Source organism: Plectropomus leopardus, chromosome 23 (genome assembly GCF_008729295.1).
Source record: "Plectropomus leopardus isolate mb chromosome 23, YSFRI_Pleo_2.0, whole genome shotgun sequence".
Classification (NCBI taxonomy): Eukaryota; Metazoa; Chordata; class Actinopteri; order Perciformes; family Serranidae; genus Plectropomus; species Plectropomus leopardus.
The window spans coordinates 641,594-663,017 of record NC_056485.1 but is presented as its reverse complement, the minus strand read 5'-3'; the positions used below and the strand labels follow the sequence as shown (position 1 = coordinate 663,017).

General features: G+C 40.5%; 1 protein-coding gene across 2 annotated transcripts in view; it reads left to right on the top strand.

Moving 5' to 3' along the window:
* Nucleotides 1-21,424, top strand: part of afap1 (actin filament associated protein 1) — a 78,453-nt gene that overhangs the window by 26,382 nt on the left and 30,647 nt on the right. For both annotated transcript variants that reach the window (XM_042512412.1, XM_042512411.1), the window contains 2 exons: nucleotides 7,978-8,106; nucleotides 9,648-9,730. In XM_042512412.1, the coding sequence (XP_042368346.1) occupies nucleotides 7,980-8,106; nucleotides 9,648-9,730 (210 nt within the window). In that variant the 5' untranslated portion in view covers nucleotides 7,978-7,979. The remainder of the gene's footprint in view (nucleotides 1-7,977; nucleotides 8,107-9,647; nucleotides 9,731-21,424) is intronic.

Here is a 21,424-nt window from a genome sequence, read left to right as displayed (position 1 = left end):
GTGATGTGACAAACTCAGAACGGACTTTACCTGGACTTTAAGGCTTCATTTCCAAACCAGATCTGGTGATTGTTGGAGCAGTGGACTTACTAACTAGATTATCAACAAGAGTAGCCAAGATGGTTTGGGTGAGTTTTACTTTTTCTGTTGAGTTTGAGTGTTTTTTTTATAAGTTATGCACCGTTAGAGCTGCACACATATACCATCTTCATCTGTGTTATGTTGTGATATTTTAGGCAGTTACACAAATATGTGGCATTACCCTATCCTGTTGAAAATGTGTCAAAACATCGCTTGCAACATGTTTGGACTGCAATCAGTGTTTGTTTTCATTTATATAGAAGTTTCTTTATGTTATAGGTTAATGTGCTATGAGTAATTAATTTTGTGTAAAGCTAAATTTTGGTTTGAATTGAAGCATGTATGTTTGAGTAAGCATCCCCCTGCTGAAGTGCCCTTAAGCAAGACACTGAACTAGCTCTTGCCTTAAACTGTTACATTTATTTAGGGAGTCTTCCAGGAGCAAGTTAATATCACAGACACACACACTAAGAGGTAGGGTTGTACCCAACTCAGAATCATGCCAGTCAAATCGGATTTGGCTGTTCAATAGGAATATCTGACGATTTATTTTGTTTAAAAGTTTGAATGGGCTTCTTGGTATGCTCAGTGTGACAGGGGCAAGAGCCAGAGAGTTTGACTTTTTAAATTTCTGTGAGCTGTATATTCACCACTTTTAAGTAGAAGGTCTCTCCTCCTCTGAACCGTAGCCTGCATGTTTGCAGAGTAGCATGAATGTCAAGAGCCTCACTCCGCTGCAAAATCCGGGGACCAAAACATCCCCAGAAGTACACTGCACAAAAAAAAATCCACTGTTCAACTTCAATTGATCTCAGTTGACTGAGGGTCTGCGATGATTCGAACTTGCAGGAGGCAGCCCTACTAAAAGGCTTGCTAGCACAGCTAGAGGCTGTGACTGGATTTCATTAGTTCAGTAAATTTCCCATGTTGGCCGGGTTGTCACCCTGCCTTAGCTTAACTACTTTTAATTCCAACTCCCGCTGCTGCTTAGAGTGCGGGCCAGGGTAATATCAGTGTGATGCAGGGTTCTTTTAAAAAGAACATGGGAGCTCAGTTATACCTGACTTCACAGAGGTGCAATGCATAAATTATTATTAACTCCACCACTCCCTTCAATCTGCAGCTGCTTTCCAATTTGATTTTGTCACCTTTGATTGAATCTCTTGTTTACAATAAGCTGGAGTTGCACAAAAAACAGGCCAGGACCCGGGTTTGAGAGAGTTACTTGTTATCTGAGTGCCTTTGTCATGCTGTACAGAGAGCGTGGCAGCTCCTAGTCATGGTAATGAATTCCATGTGGTGCCAGTCGTATCACAACAGATAGCAGCAAGAAAGTGTAGACCAAGGCACAGTATAATACTGCATACACATACCTCAGCTTCTCCATATATTTGGACTCTCTGCCATTGTTTGGCTCTCTGCAGAGTGGCTGCGGTGTATTTTCCACTCATAGCTATAATTCAGCAGTAAAATGTCCATCAGGTCTGTCTCCCTGGCTGCCCACTTCTCTCTTTATAGAACTGGGTTTAGCTTTTGTTCAGTGTCTGTTTAATGTGGGATTACAGTGCAGGAGATAATTCAGTGTTATGACTGATTCATAAGAACACTGTGGCCTTTATTTGTGTGGTTAAGAGTAACAGCAGTTTTTAGCACATCCTGGTGGCTCTTGTGATCATGTCATTAGGTTATTAGCTGGTGGTATTAGGCTGCCATTCTTCACACATATGAGTTTGCATTATGTCAGTTAGCACCAGTTTCAAAATTATTTGCATCTCTCTACTGCAGAGACGTCTGAATTTTGACAAAAGGTCATCTATCCAGCAGTGAAATACTTCTTTACAGTCAAGTCAAGTCAGTTTTATTTATATAGCCCATTATCACAAAACATGGTTTGCCTCAGAGGGCTTTACAGTGTACGACATCCCTCTGCCCTTAGACCCTCACATCACCCAAGGAAAAACTCCCCAAAAAGAACCCCTGTAACAGGGAAAAAAAAGAGGAAGAAACCTCAGGAAGAGCGGTAGAGGATAGTGAGGGATCCCTCTTCCCAGGACGGACAGACGAGCAATAGATGTTGTAAATAGCAAATGAAATACAATCATGGCAAAAAAGGAAAGAGAAAGAGAGAGGGGGAGAGAGGGTGGGGGGGGGGGGGGGGGGGGGGGGGGGGGGCACAGCAATAATAATAGAAACAGATGCATGTCATATTACAATAATGGTAGGTGTGAAATTAGTAATTGCTCTCTATGATGATGTTGAGAGAGTTGATAACAGTCTCATGCATATGTGAAAGGGAGTTGTCCAAAGGCAAGATCACAGCATCGGTGCAACCAGGACCAGACCACGATCAGGGCGAGCGGGGGGCACAGAATCAGTACAGCCACAGCACGAGCACAACCAAAGGCAGGGTCGCAGCATCAGCACAGCTATCACCACGGTCAAGCACAGTCAAGGTTACGGCCAGGATCCAGGGAAACTAGGAAACAAGGGAACAGGAACGCTCCCGAGAGGCAACAGGATTAGCGTAGTGCAGTTCAACAGACCCAGGCTCTGTAATCGCGAGCCCCAGGTAGTGAGAGTACCACATGGCTATCACAGAGCTAAGCTAAGCTTGCACATGGCAATGCAGTTAACAGACATGCATGATTTCTGATGGCGGCATTGAGAGAAGGAAAGGAGCTCAGCGTATCAGGGGAAGTCCCCCGGCAGGTTAAACCTATGTCAGCCTAACTATGGGCTGGTCCAGGCAGCCTGAGCCAGCCCTAATTATAAGCTTTATCAAAGAGGAAGGTCTTAAGTCTACCCTTAAAAGTTGAAACGGTGTCTGCCTCCCTGACCGAAAATGGAAGATGGTTCCATAGGAGAGGAGCATGGTAGCTGAAGGCTCTGGTTCCTAACCTACTTTTGGAAATTTTGGGAACCACAAGTAAACCCTGTGTTTTTCAGAGCGCAGTGATCTTGAGGGTTGGTAAGGAACTATGAGCTGTGACAGATAAGACGGAGCCTGACTATTTAGAGCTTTGTAAGTAAGGAGGAGGATTTTAAATTCAATCCTGGATTTCACAGGGAGCCAGTGCAGAGAAGCTAAAACAGGAGAAATATGATCACTTTTCTTGCTTCCCGTTAAAACACGAGCAGCAGCGTTCTGCACCAGTTGGAGAGACCTAAGAGATTTGTTGGGGCAACCAAATAATAGGGAATTACAGTAATCCAGCCTAGAGGTGACAAATGCATGTACTAATTTTTCAGCATCTGTTTGGGAAAGGATATGTCTAATTTTTGCGATGTTACGCAAGTGAAAGAAAGCCGTCCTTGAAGTTTGTTTTATATAGGAGGCAAAGGATAAATCCTGGTCAAATAAAACTCTGAGGTTCCTTACAGTTGTGCTAGAGACCAAGGTAATGCCATCTAGAGAAATTAAATTGTTGGAAAAGGAGCTTCTGAGGTGTTTTGGGCCAAGAACAATAACTTCAGTTTTGTCTGAATTCAACATCAGGAAATTACGGCTCATCCAGGCTTTTACATCCTTAAGACAGACATGTTTGAAGTCTAGATAGCTGATCAGTTTCATCTGGTTTCATAGATAGATATAATTGCGTATCATCAGCATAACAATGGAAATTTAAGGAATGTTTTCTAATTATGTTGCCTAGAGGAAGCATATATAAAGTGAAAAGGATTGGTCCAAGCATCGAACCTTGTGGCACTCCAAAGCAGACCTTTGTATGTGCGGAGGGTTGATCATTGATGTGAACAAATTGGGAACGATCTGATAAGTATGACTTAAACCAGGCTAGTGACGTTCCTTTAAGGCCAATTGAGGTTTCAAGTCTGTGCAGTAAGATTTGATGGTCAATGGTGTCAAATGCAGCACTGAGATCTAATAGGATTAAAACAGAGACCAGACCTGTGTCAGAAGCGATAAATAAGTCGTTATTAATTTTTACTAGTGCCGTCTCTGTGCTATGATGAACTCTAAAGCCTGACTGAAAGTCCTCGAATAAACTGTTGTCTCGGAGAAAGTCACAGAGCTGATGAGCAACCACTCTCTCAAGGATTTTAGAAATAAAGGGGAGATTAGATATCGGTCTATAGTTAGCTAAAATCTCAGGATCGAGAGTGGGCTTCTTTAGAAGAGGTTTAATGACAGCTACTTTAAAAGACTGGGTACATAACCTGTCAATAAAGACGCGTTGATTATATCTAATAAAAAGTTGTCTAATAAAGGTAAAACTTCCTTAAGGAGCTTAGTTGGGATGGGGTCTAGCAGGCATGTTGATGGCTTAGATGCAGAAACCAAAGTATAGAGTTGATGAAGGTCAATGGGGGAGAAATGGTCTAGATAAATTTCGGGCCTTGCTGTCATATTCAGGCTATCTGAGTTCGGGGTCGTTTACAGGATAACCTACATTTCAAAGCACTATGGAAGAAGAAAAGAAATCTTGCCGCTGCTGCCATGGAAGCAGAGGCAGCCAAAGCACACTCAACTGCACAGGAAAAGATGGAAATAAAGCTAGAAAAGGTACGCTTAAAGGCATCTGTGGATATGTTGAATAAAAGGAAGCAGCAGCTGCAGTTACAGCAGAAGCAGAGGCACTGGAGATAGCTGCTGATGTTGAAAGTGACTGACTTCGCTGTCTACATTTGAATTTTCTAAAATTATCACTCCCTCTAGCCAGGCCGCCAGCTTGGTCTGCATCGCAGGTATCCCAGCATGCTTTGTGCAGGAACTCAATTGCTTCCAATACAAAATTAATGGGAGTGGATTAGAGCCCGGCAGACATGGGATTTTTGAGACCGATACTGATTTTATGGTGGAAAAATTCAGTGATTACCAATAAGGCGACAGATTGGTGATTTTTTGAGCTGGAATGAAAATAGATAATTTCTATATGGATTGTGCACTGATTTTGCACCGATATGATTATGCAATAGTACTTAGAAGGCTGCTTTCTTGAACAAACAACTTTTGTTAAACAATTTACTTATTGAACATTACACACAAACAAAAAATAGTAAATAAAAATAACACAATCAGTACTGTATGTGTTCAGCATCAGTCTTCACTGACAATTCAAATGAAAAATATAAAAATAAAATACACGTCAGTACTGTATGGTCTTTGCTGACCATTTTAAAAAAATACTATAAAATAAATAGCTAAATATACATCAGTACTGTTCAGTATCAGACAATTGCTGACTATTGTAATACAGTCAGTCAATTAGGGGCAGGTTGTAAAACACGAAGCAGCTTCTCAGCATTTACACCTGCCAGGGCACAGACACTTTTTTTGCTATGACGATGGCAGTGCATGCACATGCAGCAGACAGTAGCTCCTCAAATCCTTTTTACTATATTTTTCTATTTTTTTTCCACTCCACGGCCCCTTCTGCTGGAGCATGACTTTTCTAAAATAGAGAAGCAATTATCAACATTGGTAAAAGCTATGTGAGGCTTGGACTGGATGCAGCAGGTCATGAGAGGAGAAACCAAACCGAAAGCACAGGACGAAGAGAGGGAGGAGAGCTGGCATCAGGGCGATGCTGACCTGACTGTGCCAAGAGCTGTTCCTCTACCAAGCCTTTTTCTGGCTAATGTCCGGTCGCGAGAGAATAAAGTGAATGAGATGTGATTGAGACTCACTCAGCAACGGGAGATCAGACACTGCTCTGTGCACATCTTTACAGAGACATTGTTAACCCCTAACATCCAGGATCAGGCTGTTGCACTGGATAGGCAGACCTTGTTGGGAGCCGACAGGACACAAGACTCTGATGCAAATTTGAAAATGCACTGCAAGAATTGATTGATGCCATCAGCAGCAACATGCCCATGCTGATCGATTCTTCATATTAGCTGTTGATTTTAATCAACTCATCATTCAGCTCCAAAGATGTAATAGGACCAAGGACAAAAGTAATTTTGTTTTTTAAACATTGTTTAAAAAATGACTAATAAATCTACCTTCTACCTCTTACCTTCTGTGCCAGACCTGGTCAAATGCGATTTATTAATTATAACAATGTATAGTTCTCCCCTTTTGTCAAGAATGTTGCTCCATCTCTGTGAGGAGGTTGCCGGTGCTGTGATTTGGTTGTTACATATTTGTACTCAGGGACAGAAATTAACACCAGGCAAGTGCCAATTATGGGTAGATTTTCTCTTTTAAGATTTCCTCTCTTTTATCTATATCTCAGAAGGTTATCCACCACACTAGTGGGCAAAAGTTTAGAGATTAATTGCAGAATTTCTATAGTTAATTGCAATTAATTGCACTTTCTTTTGCATGTTTTCACTTCCATTATTTTGCATTACAAAGCAGTTTTGAAGTCCATATTAACAAGGTAAAGCAAATCTTACCAGATTGTCTTGATAAGGAATCAAATGGCAGCAAAAAATTGCATGGGACTAGCATCAAGTGGGTATGTCTGTAAAGGGCAGACTCATGGGTACCAACAGAACCCATTTTCATTCAGCTATCTGGAGGCGAGAGGTTGTGACCCCTGTTAAATGGCCATGCAGTTTTTCCATCTCCAAAATGTAATCTCAATTTAGAGCGTTATTCCACCCGCATGACATGGTTGGTTCCACTGGATTCTTCGGGCCTTTTGATTTCATATGATAAGTATCATCACTGTGATCTGAAATTCATCCTGGTACAGCCTCTAAAAGACCTTAATCACATTGCAATTAATGTGGTAAAGCTGACAGCCCTAGTGTTTACCAAAATAGTCATATTATGAAAAACTATGCTGAGTCACTGCCATGCTTCGGTGTCATGAAGGCGTGCACAGCTCTGTTGCTCCTAAGCTGCTCCTGAGCAGCAAAACTTGACTGTCTTATGCTCCTCCTATTTTGCGGCACTGTTTACTGTTCAGGACATTAGCTGATCCGCTAAGCTATCACTTAAACAAAACAAAAATGTATATATGTTTGTAACAAATGTAACGATATGATACAACAATATATTTGGCTGGTGGAATTTCTTCATCTGTCAGCCACCTTGGCCGGTCAGTCAAAAAGTTACGTTCAGACACTGCTTGTACTTTCTTAGCTCATAAGCTCACCCTTTCCTAATGAATAAACCTGTAGACAAACCTAAATATTATCTGTGGAGCCTTGGTGAAAGAAAGTTGTTCACCTGACTGTTGAAGTACATAGCTGATGTGCAGAGCACAGTACAGTTTGTGGCTCACAAGAGAATTGGTGTACTTCATATTTCTGCACCTTGTTGTTGTGCGTTTGTTTTATTCTGGTTTATTTCTGTTTTATTACAACTTGGGTCTGATTTTCAAAATAATTTCCTCTTGAAATAAGACCAAGTTGGGATAGGAGTAAGTATGCCAAACTGGTACAAGTTATGAATGTAATGACATAAATTATCACATTTGCATGTAAAGACTTTGTGGTAGTCGACTTTATTTTTGAATTAAATGTTAAAAATTAAGACATTTTTTAAAAGGCATTGCATTTTCTGAAGGGTGCATATTGACTTGTTTTGGACTTAAAACAAAGTTAAGAACTTGTTGGCTTGACTGGGGACTTGGTCTCAGGGCTTCAGCATTCACTGTGTCCCTACCTCCCACCAGTTTCTGGCTGTAGTATACAACCTGTCTGATCATATGACTGCCTGTGCTAAACCTACAATTACTGTCAGCCAGGCCTTTGCATATTCAGTTCACTTTGAGCCCAGCCTTTTTTTTTTGTTTTCACAATTTATTTTTTTTCTGCCATAATTAAGCATCTATAGTTTGTGCCCTGTTCAACTTCATTAAATGCCTTTTCTTGCTTCTAGCAGTTAATGAGTTAAAGATTACTAATGTGTTTCTAACAGATGTGATAAATATCTTCAGTGTGTGAAATGCTAATGTATGTCCTGTGGTTGTGCTGCAGCGATGGAGGAGTTGGTTTGTGAGCTTCGTCTGTTCCTGGACCTGTTGGACAGGGAGTATCTGAGCGCTGGGGTTCGAGAGAAGAAGATGCACCTCTCCAACATCCTGCACAGAGTCCTCTCTGAAAAAGGTGAGATTACAAGTCACACTGCACCATGAAACTCTTCAGACACACTGTGGGGATACCTGGAGGTGGCAATTACATGATAAGATACCTGATAATACCTGTATTCAGTAATTTTCCAGCCCAGATCTTTTTGAAAGGTTCAGAGCTGTCACATGCTGAGAGGGTGAAGCTGTTGAATAAATGGGATCTCACTGTTAGAGTCGAGAAAACTAAAATAATTTCTAAAGGACAGATCTTTTGTTTGACTCTTGCCTTGGTATGTTCAACTCCACTATGTTAGCTGGAGATATGCCCCCTGTCAGCTAACTGCTATTGGACCTTTTTCTGGTTGACCTATTACATCACATTCCAAACAAGTTAGCACACGGCTAACGGATTGCAGGTGGAATAGATAACTTTTCTGCACGTACATTACCTTTGTCTTACTTTGTTTTCTTCTCTTCTCTTCTGTTTTTTTTCAGTCGGACTAACACAATGATTTGACTTTTCCTAACATCATGTAAACATATTGAGCGATACAAATGCATTAGGTTTTGAGATGTCACATCGGACTCTGGTAAAATCTTTAAAGCAGTTTGCACACACAAACTAATAGCACTCGTTGAAGCTTCCAAAAAATGTACTGTAGTTTCATCATGTTAAACACTGCAGTGAAGAGACATGTCTTCCAGTCTATTTCAAACCTTATATCTTTTTGGATCTGCTGTCTCTCTTTGCCATTTTTACTGGTGCTGTTTAAGTCCCTTTAAGGTCAAAGGCAGATCTCTAAAAGTGTGTTGACTTTTGAAAATTAGGCTCATCTGTATGAATTCAAGATTGTTGTTGTGCTGTAAATACTGTGATGGGTAAAATAAAATAATTTAATCAAATTTTAAAAAATTGAAATCATGAAAAAAGTACTTTCTTAATGTAAATGCAGAAGGTCAGTTTGTAATTTCATTTCCCAGTTTAGGTTTCACACTGTATACCAAAAAAAGTTTTACTGCTAGTGAAAATTAGAGTTGGAAATTAGAGATCTCATGCCTTAAGTAATGTCAAAGTGCCAACTTCAGTATGAGAATGAAATTGTAATGGTAGTTTTATAATTGTTCAACTGTAAGTTTTCATTTAGATTATTATCATACCTGAAATGGAAAATGAAATTTCAAATTAATTAAGTTCTTGGACAGTATTAGGAGAGTAAAAGTTGCATTTAAAGAGACTATAACCGAGCCATCATGAGTGCCATGCTATATTTGAAAGTAGAGTTTTTGCTTTTTGCTCACTCTTTGAACTTAAGTTCTTCCATTTAAGTTCTCATCAGCAGCATGATGTAAAGTGTAGTTTTGATGTTGACAGAAAACCACCTTCACACTGGCAAAGTAGCACTTCTTGTTGTAATGTCAGGGAGCAAATGTTGAGAACAAATTGATGTTTTATTTTATCCAGTTTGAAACTACTGAAATTTAAAATCCTTAATTTCAAAGTTCCTCCTTGCCGTGCCTGCTGCATATGTATAGTTGAGAACATTCTCTCATTTTCTGATCCTTGCTTCTCCCTCTCAGAGCCTTTATTCAAGACAGAGATCCACAGCGGTCTGCCGGCCCCACCTCAGATGCCCCTCCCTGAGATCCCTCACCCCTGGCTGGTAAGACTTCTTTCTTCAGCCCATGTCCTATAGTCTCACATAGCCACACTTGTCTCCACAGCGCTGTGTCAGTGCTAGGGAAAGGTCTGGAATCCCTACAGTCATCTTGGTGCAAAACAGTAGCACCCAGATAGTGAGATGGGAGAAGAATAGCTCATACCCATCATCTACATCTGGTGAATCTGACCACGTGACCTATGACCTTACAGTGCCTCAAGCTAAAGAGTTACCCAACAACATTTTGTCCTTCAGGGAACACCACAGTCCTTCATGCTTAGTTATGTCCTTTTATAGTCTTCTTTCAATTTTTAACCACACCCTATTGTATTGTATCATGAAGACACACGTGCATGTTGGGTTGCTGTATGTGTTTTGAACATCTGACTGAACAGAGGTGTCTCTCCATAACTCAAGTCAGTGCAAAATTACTGTGTTTCCGCTGCTCGCTCTTGTTCCTACTTTATAAGTTTGGCTCAGCCAAGCTGTAACTCTCAGGTTAACAACATAAAGTTTACTTATTGTCATGGCAACACTGATAAATTCTGATTTGAATGATGTAGTGCAATTCATTTGCCAGTCATAGAACAGTCTTGATTCATGGTCTACTTTCTAGCTATTTCCAGAGCTTTCAGTCACATCTCAAGGTCATTGTCATGATGGTGATGATGAAATTAGACTTAAGTCAGGATTACTTTTTCAAATCCTGCATTTTGCAAGCTGCGCAGTCAGAACTAGGTTACACAGATATGGTGCAGTCCTAAGTCTTATCCTTTTCAGGTTGCGGGAGGGCTGAACCTTCTGGCTGTGAGGTGAAAGAGTTAATCACTGCATCACCATGCTGCTTTTTTATAAGCTCAAGTTGCTGAACATTGTTCAATAATAAAATGTATCGTCCGTCCTCATTTTCTGAGCCTTTCTTAGATCAAGCTTTGTTTAACTTGTAACTTGTAATTCAATGTTGTGTTTATTTATCTGCAATATTTGCAAACAAAAAGTATCAAAAAAACTGCTTTTACAATTATTGAGGAGCACATTACAGAAGTGTTGAGTAGCATTAGTAGCTAAATGTTGTAATGTGGATTGGTCAAGTCTGGCTGATCTGCTTAATAAGGTCAGTATTGGGACAGTACTGATCGCGCAAATCAGTATGTCCCGAGTCTAAACGCAAGCAGCTGATTTTAATCCATGGTTGAGGTTGAATGCTCAGCCGAAGAATGAGTAAGTACAAACATCCCCCATCAGGTCAAGGAAAACATTCAAACACACATCTGGGATTTTTTAGTCACACAAATGTCTGATTTAGTGATACAGTGGGACATGAAAGCCTTATGTGTGTGTGTGTGTGTGTGTGCGCGCGCGTGTGTGTGTGTCTGGAAATCACAGTCGAGGTTTTCCTGGAAAACTAGCTGAGTCAGGAGGGTTGATGTATCGCTATTTGAGTTTGTCTATGTAGCAACCTTTGTGGTCTTGGTATTTGTCGCAGTTAAAGATGACGTTCTTGGCCGATTGTGATTTTTGACCCGCCTTGATATTCTGTCTTTCTAAGAACAATAAATGACAGCATGCACAAAAATGGACCGAAACAGGAAAGGAAGTTGGAGACAATGAACAAGATAAAGTGCAGATGAAACTGTTTAACCCCTGTTTAGCGTGGTTTGAACGTGTCTAAAGCAGATCATGCTTAGAATGTTATGTTCAATAAAGCTGGCTGGGAAGTGCAGTTTGAATAGACAGGAGAGATGTGGCAGAGAAATGAAGAGTGTGGAGGAGGAAGAGACAGACGGCCTTGGCCACAGTCTGTCTGTGACCCGTCACGTCTCAGTGCTGAGCCAAACCAACATTCGCTGCAGAGCCTGTGGCTTTAGAAACTACATCAATGCTCCGTCAACCCCAAATCTTGTGGCAGCCATTTTGATTACTCATTGTTATATGAGGAATAACTAATCTGGAGTACTTTTGTGGAGATATAATGCCGTTATAAATGTATAGTATTGTGACACTAATTGTAAATGACTCAATTATAATATAAAATGGATAGAACAGACAGGGTTTTTTGCAGTGCTCTTTTTGTGTAATAAACACAAAAGAGGAATAAATCAAATTGTACAGACCTCCATTACTGGTCTACTCAATGCGCAGTTGATGTGCAAACGCTCCTTTACTTCCTGACCACCTCTGAAATGTATGGTGCAAGATATTGACAAAGCAAATATTATTTATTGTATAGTTCAATTCCATTTATTAATAAAGTTACAAATCGCAATTTGCCTGAGAGGGCTCTGCAACATACAAAATCCCTCTGTCCTTGGACCCTCACAGCGGATAAAAATAAAAAATGTTAGAAACCTCAGGAAGAGCTTCTGAGAAGGGATCCCTCCTCCAGGATGGATAGGCGTGCAATATGTCTTGCTAACAAAACAGATCAACATAATAAAATTGATGAAATGATATAGAGAAAGAGAGAGAGATGCATAGCAACAGCAATAACAACTGTAACAATAAGAATAGAAATAATGATAATAGTTTATGATATTATATATATGCATATGTTAATATATGACAGCATATTTATATGACAATTATATCACATGTGTATACATACAGTAAAGGTATGATAATAATATATAATAATAATAATGGCAGTAGTAGTCAGCGTCAGGCAGGACCACAGTGACAGTGCAGCTGTCACTTACGATTCAGGCGCAACCTTGATCCAAGAAAACCTGCAAGACAAGGGTGCACAGAGACCCCGGAGAAGAAGCCGAGTTAGTGACACACAGTAATATGATATGAATGTTTGCAAACAAGAGATAGAGGGAGAAGGAGAGATGAGCTCACTGTATCATAGCAAGTCCCTCAGCAGACTAGGCCTATATCAGCCTAACTAGGGGCTGGACCAAGGTACGCCTGAGCCAGCCCTAACTATAGGCTTTATTAAAGATGAAAGTCATAAAAGAAAGTGGAGATGGTGTGTGCCTCCACTGAAAGATGGTTCCAGATGGTAGCTGACGGCTCTGGCTTCCACCCTACTTTTGAAGACCTGAGGAACCACAGGTAAGCCTGTGTTCTCAGAGCACAGTGCTCCGGGAGGATAAAAGGGTACTATGAGCTCTGTAAGATATGATGGAGCCTGACCATTCAGAGCTTTGTAAGTGAGAAGAAGGCTTTTAAATTCAAGTCTGGTTTCACCAGAAGCCAATGCAGAGAAGCTAAAACAGGAGAAGATACATGATGTGCATAAACTAGCATGTTGCTGAGCACACAGAATTGTTTCCCAGGGTCAGACTTGTAGAGTCTTTGATACGCACACAGACACACACACACACACACACACACACAATAATGTCATTAGCGATCAAGAGACCCTGCAGGATATTGTTTAATCAACAGCAAGGGGGTCCTAAATGTAGCGACTTTCTCTGGTCATTTGGGGAATGACTGTGTTGGCAAAGCTCTGCAAAAAGCATCTAACATATCCAGCTCTGCGGTTCACATTACAACTGAGCTCACAAGAGCCGAGTACAGCGAGGGCGGCTGCTGTCTCCTCCTCCTTTGCGCTCTCACAGCACTCATGCAGCCAGTCTGACCAGCAGCCCCGCAGTCCCAACCTGCAGCGGACTCTGTGACCGCTCTGAGAGCTGCCTGCCCTGCAAATGAATCACGCGTGTACAGCTTACGACCAATCACAGATGATGATTTTGTACAGTTACAGCAGAGACGTTATGTTTTGTTTGAATATTCACTCTTAGTTTCACAACCCAAAATCCCTCATGCGGTTCACTCCGTCTTATTCGGTTCCTTGTCAATGTCATCGTTCCTCTGGCCAAATATAAGCTACAAGACCACTAGTCACTAAAACAAGAAAAGAAAAAAGCCAAAGTTCTAGTTATATGGCAACAAAAATGTTAAGACATAAATACTTAGTTTGTAAACTACCTGGTCAGGCTTTCCTATTAGTTTTGCCTCTCTCTGAATTTTTTATTATGCAAATTAGTTGATTACATCATCTAGCTACTTCTAGCTATTTCCCTTACAGAACATGGATGTATGTTACAGAATAGCTGGCAACACTGGAGATGAGGAAATACAAAAGTGTCTGTTTTACTCCAACTTCCTTGCTTCCCTTCAAAGCAGAAGCCCTCTGACTGTGTCTCTCCGGACAGAATCCCATCAGTTGCCGATACAATGCATTTTATTTTGAAACATTTACAGGACGGGGTACTCAGCTGTGCAGGAACTTAAGCAACTTAATAATTGATTGAAATTTATGCTTAAAAATATGAAAATACAGCACTCATAGCAGCAGGCAGCGATGTTGCAAAAAAGCACTAATTTTACTGTGAGATGTTTTGCTGAACTGCTAGATTTGAGGTTTGTTACTGAAACAAAGAGTAACTGTTTTGCTACTCCTTCTAAAAGTGACTTGAATTTGACATAGTTTTATTTATTTTGCTGTTGGATTGCTAAATGTAGATTGCACTACATTCCTTTTACTTGAATGGAACAAGCTCTTGCATTAATTTTATTTTGGAGACACTTTATATCAGACTGTAAAAAAAAGATTACCAGTTAAGACTGGGATATTTTTTGTTGGGGAATAATGCCTTGCAGTGTATACCCCGTCATGATTGAAGATCTATAAATGTAAATGTAAATATAAATGAAAAAGTTTTAAATGTTATTTACGGTAAATTTGTTGTTATATTAATCGAGTAATAAAAAAAAAATATCGAAAAAATCGATAGATTAATCAGTTAATTGAAAAAATAATCGATTGATTAATCAGATTAATTAATTGACCCACCCTGTGGCCTTCTCCTTAGTGTGTGTGTGTGTATCAAAAAAGAAAAATAAGATTTATGTAGTACTACATTTGTAACCTATGTTAGTATAATTATTATTATTAATATTTTTTTATTATTATTGCTCCACATATTCATGGTCATCAAAGGACTTTTAAAAGAGAAAAGAAAATCATATTTATTTAACATTTTTTGAATATGATATTTTAAGCTTTAGCTCTGGTAAAAGACATCTCTTCATTCTGTTTTCAGTCAGGGGCTGACACATTCTCCTGAAAAGCTCCTTATAATCAATCATCAAATTATATCAGCTCACACACCTGCAGACAGTAAGGACAGCTCTTTTATCCGTTTCAAATCCAAAATGTTGCCATATTGGTGCAGTTTTAGTCTTTTTGATAGACCAACTCTGCCATGCCAACACCAGCTGCCTCAGCTCAGCAGTGAATTACACACCACCTTTATGACATTAGTTGCTCCATTAGTAAAACCCTACATGCATGAACATTATTATAATAACCATGCTGTCATATTGCCTGTTACAAACGCAATTTGAGTTTGATTAAGTGCTGTAACTTAGACTACTTTTGAATTGCCAGATACCTATGCCTAATGACAAGTGCCGATTCAACGGGTTTCTATAATCCAAACAGGTTTATGCTTGTACACCAGACCGGGCTGGCAAAACTACAAAATTGGGCCAGCTCTAGACCTCACACACACACACACACACACACACACACACACACACACACACACACACACACACACACACATTTTGTGTCATATATTTTTTGTATACAGAAATCATTTGACCAAATCATTTTGTCCAACAGTTAACTGTATTATTTCCTTACCAGACTACAGAAATAGCTACAATTTTCCCTCAGTGCTTTATTAAGTCACTGTGATCACATCATGTGTTAGAAAAAAATCTTGGCATTGTAAAAAGCCTTCAAAAGCACTTGAGTGTAGGAAAAAGTTGTGAAATAGGTTTTCCATTCGTGGCCCAGTTTCTCAGCGGGGACTTTTTCCAAAGAGTGTCAAAGCTGAAACAGTTCTGGCCCTCAGGATCAACCGGGCTGTGGGCATGTGTCACTTAGTAAAGTCCCACAGTTTATCACAGTTAAGACTTAATCAATCTCCAATTTGCCACTTATTTGATTTCCCCAGTGACAAATTGTTACGCTTTTCAACATGAACTGTTAAATAACCTAATTTCCTGTCTCAAGTCAATGAGACAATAGTGCTGATGTCACTGAATGGCTGGCTGTGGTTGACCAAGCCACAAAGTAGGGAAACCCCACTGAGGAATTAAGTCAAACATGAAAACAGATTCATCAGCACTAAACAGAGGCCAAAACATGTCATGCAACAAAGGAATCTGAAGGCATGCTAAGGCAGACTGATTTAACTCAAACTGTGTGATTTAGAGCAACTCTCCCTGTGCATGCAGTCTACAGCTCGACAAAGCGCAATGACACATTTACTTGCTACAATGTATTTCCCTTTCAGGCTACAAAAATCCAGCAGGCCTACATTTCTTCCAAATACAAAGCTGTTGGTCTACGGCCACCAACATGGCATGACTTGCAGTGTGTAAGAGGTGCTTCGGGAACATGGTGCATTCAAAGATGTCTCCAAACCACCACTGATACCAAACAATACAGAAGAGTGCATTTGAACTCCGTGTGGAGTATTGGCTGAATTTGAATATAAAGCTTGAGCTGAGACACGTATTTAACTTCAGAGGGGCTCAGAGAGGAGGGGGCTGTCTGATTCAAAATGAGAAGGGGAGGAAATTAATTCCAAATGGGACTCAGACTGCAGTGGATAACGCAACTTGGCTGGTGTGTATACAGGATATCCATCATATGAACACACTTCTGTACGCTGGTTGACTTGCGTAACGAGGGAGGGTCTGCTTGGGGGAAGGCGAGGGAGGAAAGGAGGAAAGGGTGGGGGGTGGCACCACTTTCCAGCATCAACACAGATGGAAATCATTTGTGTCTCAACAAGAGGACTGGTCCACATTCTCCTCGAGTGAAGCCAAAGTGGAGCCTTGCATAGCCCACAGGATGCAACTGATGATGTGACTGGAATACTGACATCAATTCAACTGTTGCAGAAAGCATTAGTGCTAAAACAATTAGTACAAATTTCAAAACATTCACTGGATGCAGCCTCTTAAACGTGAGGATTTGTTTCTGTTCTCTAGTTTATATCATCAAATGTTTTTTTTTTGCACCAAATGAAAAGTGGGATTCTTGCCAGTAAGAAGTGCAGGTAAACAGCTGTGTCATAACACAGAAAACTACCAGGAACTGATGTGGACTTTCAATGTTTTGCAGTTTTATATGAAGCTTGACAGTTGATCCCCAGGTGAAGCAGCATTTAGTTTGCCTATTCAAGGCAGGAATATTACACCAATATGCTGCCTCACCGTTTCGTATATAATGTATGATCACAGAAAGGGGGAACAGATTGGTCTCGCCTCTGAGACGGGAATGGAGGTAATGACAGCCCAGAAATGAGGTCTGTGTAAAACGTGAAGCTGGAAAGATGTGACCATGTAGGGTGAGTGTGACGATTTGATGGCATGTTTAGACAATAAGTTTTTGTATATTTTCTGAATTAATTTCTAATGCAACATAGTGAAAACATTCTCATTTCTCAACATGGCAGTTAAGCAGTAAAATAAGGGTGTGCAGGTTAATACTGTAATTGTGATTATTGGTGGAAAATAATTTCACTTAGCTGGACTTTTAGGCAGAATGATAGCACTCTGGGAGAAGTTTTGTCCTACGTGTCTGTGTGTGTGTTATGTTTAAGCAGTAGTGCCCAAGTTCCATCGATGTGACTTTTCACTCACTTCTAGAACAATGGATTGATGCCATTCCAGATACTTCCAAAGCTTTTCCAAAGCTGTTGAACCACTAGCTCCTACTGGCTCCAACCAGCTCTTATTGACCCACATTTACACCTCATTGTGAGGTGAGAGAAATGCAGGAAACACCCAACCCAATCTCTTATTTTTTTAGTACAGCCGGCAAGCTGGCATGTCCGCCAGTAACGGCACTCTGGTGAATATGCTTTTCCTGCAAAAGTGGGAGCGTGAAGAATGTAGCTTAAAATGAGAGTTGTGAGAAAGATTTTGTTTTGTCGGAGGTAACACTAGCATGGGTGGTTCATGTGTTGGAGGTGGAACACTTAGATGTATATCACAGAGGTTGCCAGGTCTTGAGCTTGGACCAGGCCTTGAGTCCTGCAGAGAGGGGATTTTTGTGTGTGTGCGTGTACACAGTATGTGTCTGTGAACACAGTATGTTTGTGTTAGCCTCCCCTAGTTTGGTTTGTCTTTTGTTTTCATGTCTGCCTTTTCCAGTGCTTTCTATGTTTCTGACTGTATGCTAGTGTGTCCGTTTGTGCAGTGTGAAGGGGGTCCTATGTCAAGAGTGTGTGTTTGCTAATCAGATGACATCTGGGTTGAGTTGCTCTCCCTCACAATGAAGCTTTCAGTTGTGCTGCTGGACAGCTGCCACTGTTGCAACCACTATGTGTATGCTGTGGTTTGCTATCACAAAACTGCAATTGATAACCCAGAATTATGAACAAAGAGTATGTCTGTGTATGTGAATAGTCGACATCATGCAATTGCTTTTTCTGATTAGATGCATCATTAGAGTGATTTTAACATACAAACAAGAGTGAAGACTCACTTGGAATATTGCATTCATTTTAAATGAAAGAAATATTCTTGAGTGACCGACTATAACTAGAAAATATAAATATCCTGTATGATATACATACTGTTTGCTCTTTGTGTTTTCTTCTCTTTCCTGCAGTCTGACATCAGTTCACAGCCCACTGACTTAGCCTGACCTCATGCTTAAGCTTTAAAAAATGTATTGTGGAAGGGATGTGCACACAGGTATCTGTCCACATCTTCGCCACCCTTTCTATGCCTTTCTGTTTTATAGCAGGTCTCTAAAGGTTTGACAAGGATCATACCCTTGGATACTGTGCTTGAATAAGAAGAGGGCAATAGCTTAGTAGTAAGAGAAGTAGGTCAAGAAAATTGAAGGAGTAACACCCCCCTTTAAATATCTACCGGCCATGTGACTTTGAGCGTGGCACTTCACCTCCAGTTGCACCAGTAGGGAGGTGACCAAAGGCCAAAAGCAGAGGACTGTGGTTGCACTCTGGAGCTCCCAGATGTGAATGTGTCGAAACTTGAAGCTGGGTTTTTCTGGAAAAGAGCACAGGCCTCAGCAAACCCCACCTCAGGATAAATAAAGCCTTAAGCAAAACCTTTTTAGGGGGAACCGAAGATCCATGCAGCTTCTTCAGTTCAGAACTTTAGAGGCTTCTTTAGTTCTAAACTGAAGAAGCCGCTCAGATGAGAAGTGAAGCATGTTAAAGAAACTCAAGCAAGTCCAACTGCCTACAATATAGCACTTAGTAGGAAGCAGTTGAATTGTTGATTCTCTATGTATGAGCTGCTGAAATATTAGAAATACTATATGAACTCTGTTATGAAAAATTTCAAAAGTGTGTAAAAAAAGCTAAATAAATAAATACACCACATATGTAAACACTGTCATTCACCAGCACAGAACCGACCAAGTCACCAGTTAGGAGTCAAAACTGGTTTAATTTAGCAATGTTCACCCTCAAATAAAAATAAAAAATCTGCCATGATTGGCAGCAGCTGGGAAAATATGTGCTTCCACATTGGGTAATTTGCCAAAAATCATTGGAAATGTATTTTCCCTTTCCCTTTGTAGTTTGCTTCTCATAAAGGTGTGGCTTTCCTGTGTCCACTCAGTTTATCCATTCCGTCCCTTTGGCACGGTGACAGAAACATTTATTCATGTCCTCCTACGCAAGACAAAAATTGATACTTGGTATAAATGTTTTGATGTGAGTTTCAGGCCAGGGCAGAAGGAGCAGACAAACCTCCCATTTAAAGTCCAAACCAAGGTCAGGACTCCTTTACCACCACCTAATTACACATTATGACTGAGGAATTCTGACATTTCTGATATGCATCCATGCTCATGACCTGCACATGCTGCTGTTATTCTCCTTGTAGCAGAGCTTGAAACCCTTCATGTAATTGCTCATAGTGGGTTAAGAGTTCCATGGAGTACAACTTTTTCTTTACTTTTACCTCACAAATTTAACAAGAATAAAACTGAAGAAAACTCAAAAAGGCAAACACAAGTAGCACATAAACTATCCCTGTGTCTTCATGTATCAAAATGAATCAATAACTCATGGCAAATGTAATTGGAAAACCTTCAACAAATTTTAGTGACTTGCATGCTGTTAAAGCAAGATGGTGCTGCAGTTGCCTCAGTGTGTTGGTGTGCTCTGTTTTGTCCCACTTGTCTCTCATCATCATTGGAACTGACCATTTGCTAAACCCTGCCCCCTTGTGATGGTCTGTCAAGCTGTAGGGGCCAGCATGGAGCTTACATTGCAACTAACTCAACTCCTTAATGAAATATGTTCTCTCTGTCTGCAGAAAAAACAGGTTAAAAAGATAAAGTTAGCGGCTGAAGTCTAATTTACAGATCACAGTGTAAAAGTGAACCACCACATCATGGCGATTAAGACAGGAGAAAATGTCAATAAAAGGAAACTTTGCAAAAAGCCGACCAGCTGTCATCCCAGTGTGGTTTTTGGTCAACTAGTAAATCTGTCAGTAAAGATAATTTTGTGTGATCTTCAGTATTGTCTTTGTATTTTGCCTCCACAGTATATACTAGCACAGTATTTATTTCAGCTGTGTATATTACACCTCAGCAGTACATATTATACCTCACTTTCATGTCTTTATTTTAAGGGAGAATACCTGTTTTTAACAAGCCACACTGCCTCTCCCTTGTATGTTGTTATTGTATTATGTCACTTTAAATCTATGGTGTACGGTAGCTCTATGGGAGCACCCTCAATTTCGGTGTACCAGTACAATGACAATAAAGATTACTGTATAATTTTCACAAGGATAATTTAAGTTCCATTCAGTCTAATCTCCTTTGAAGCAGATGAAGGCAACTTTGTGAAGACTGACTGTGGAGAGCCTATCCAGGTCTGACCTTATGCTGGAGATCTTTGAAACATTTGAAGCTGATAAGACTTAAAGTGCAGAGAGATGATGACCTTTGTGTGGTGGCAGTTATGCAGTGTGTGTTTGTGGTGAGCAGAGGGGTGGTATGCATATGACCTCAGTGACCTCCTTTAAGTTTCAATGAGTTGCAGCATAATTGATGCACAGATGACATGATGGGGCCAGGCTGTTGTTTTGAGAAATGAAAGCAAAAAGACAGTAAGACTGTGAGTTTATTTGCGTGTCTGTGTGTGAACCCAGACACACTCTCCTCACCACGGTGCCTCTCAGCTCTGAGTCATTAAATAGCAGAGCAATAGGATCACATTCTCTCAAGCGTAATGTATTCTGTTGCATGCAGGGGAAAATGCTTACCCAAACAATCTGCTTCTGCATGATTATTAATGTTATTGTTGCTGAAAAGTCTTGGAGAGGAAGTCACTGTGATGCGAGATATGAAGCCGCAGACCTCGTATCAACAATCCTCCACCAGCAACACAAACAAGTCTACTTTCACGTCCACCTCACAAACCTGACATTGTTCTTTTCTGTTTGGCTGTCAAGTCTGCAGCTTTCATTGTTTGCACTTCTCTGTCTTCCCTTCCCTCTGTCTTCCTCTTGCGGGGATTTTTTCTATTTTTAGGGCTTGGGTTAAGGAGCAGAAAGCTGGTAGAGCAGGAGCTCAGGAGGGCAGCATTTCCCTGCCAAAAAATGAGTTCACCCAAGTTGCAAAAAATATGATAAGGTTTCTGCTCGGGGCCACTCGACTTCTAGGTG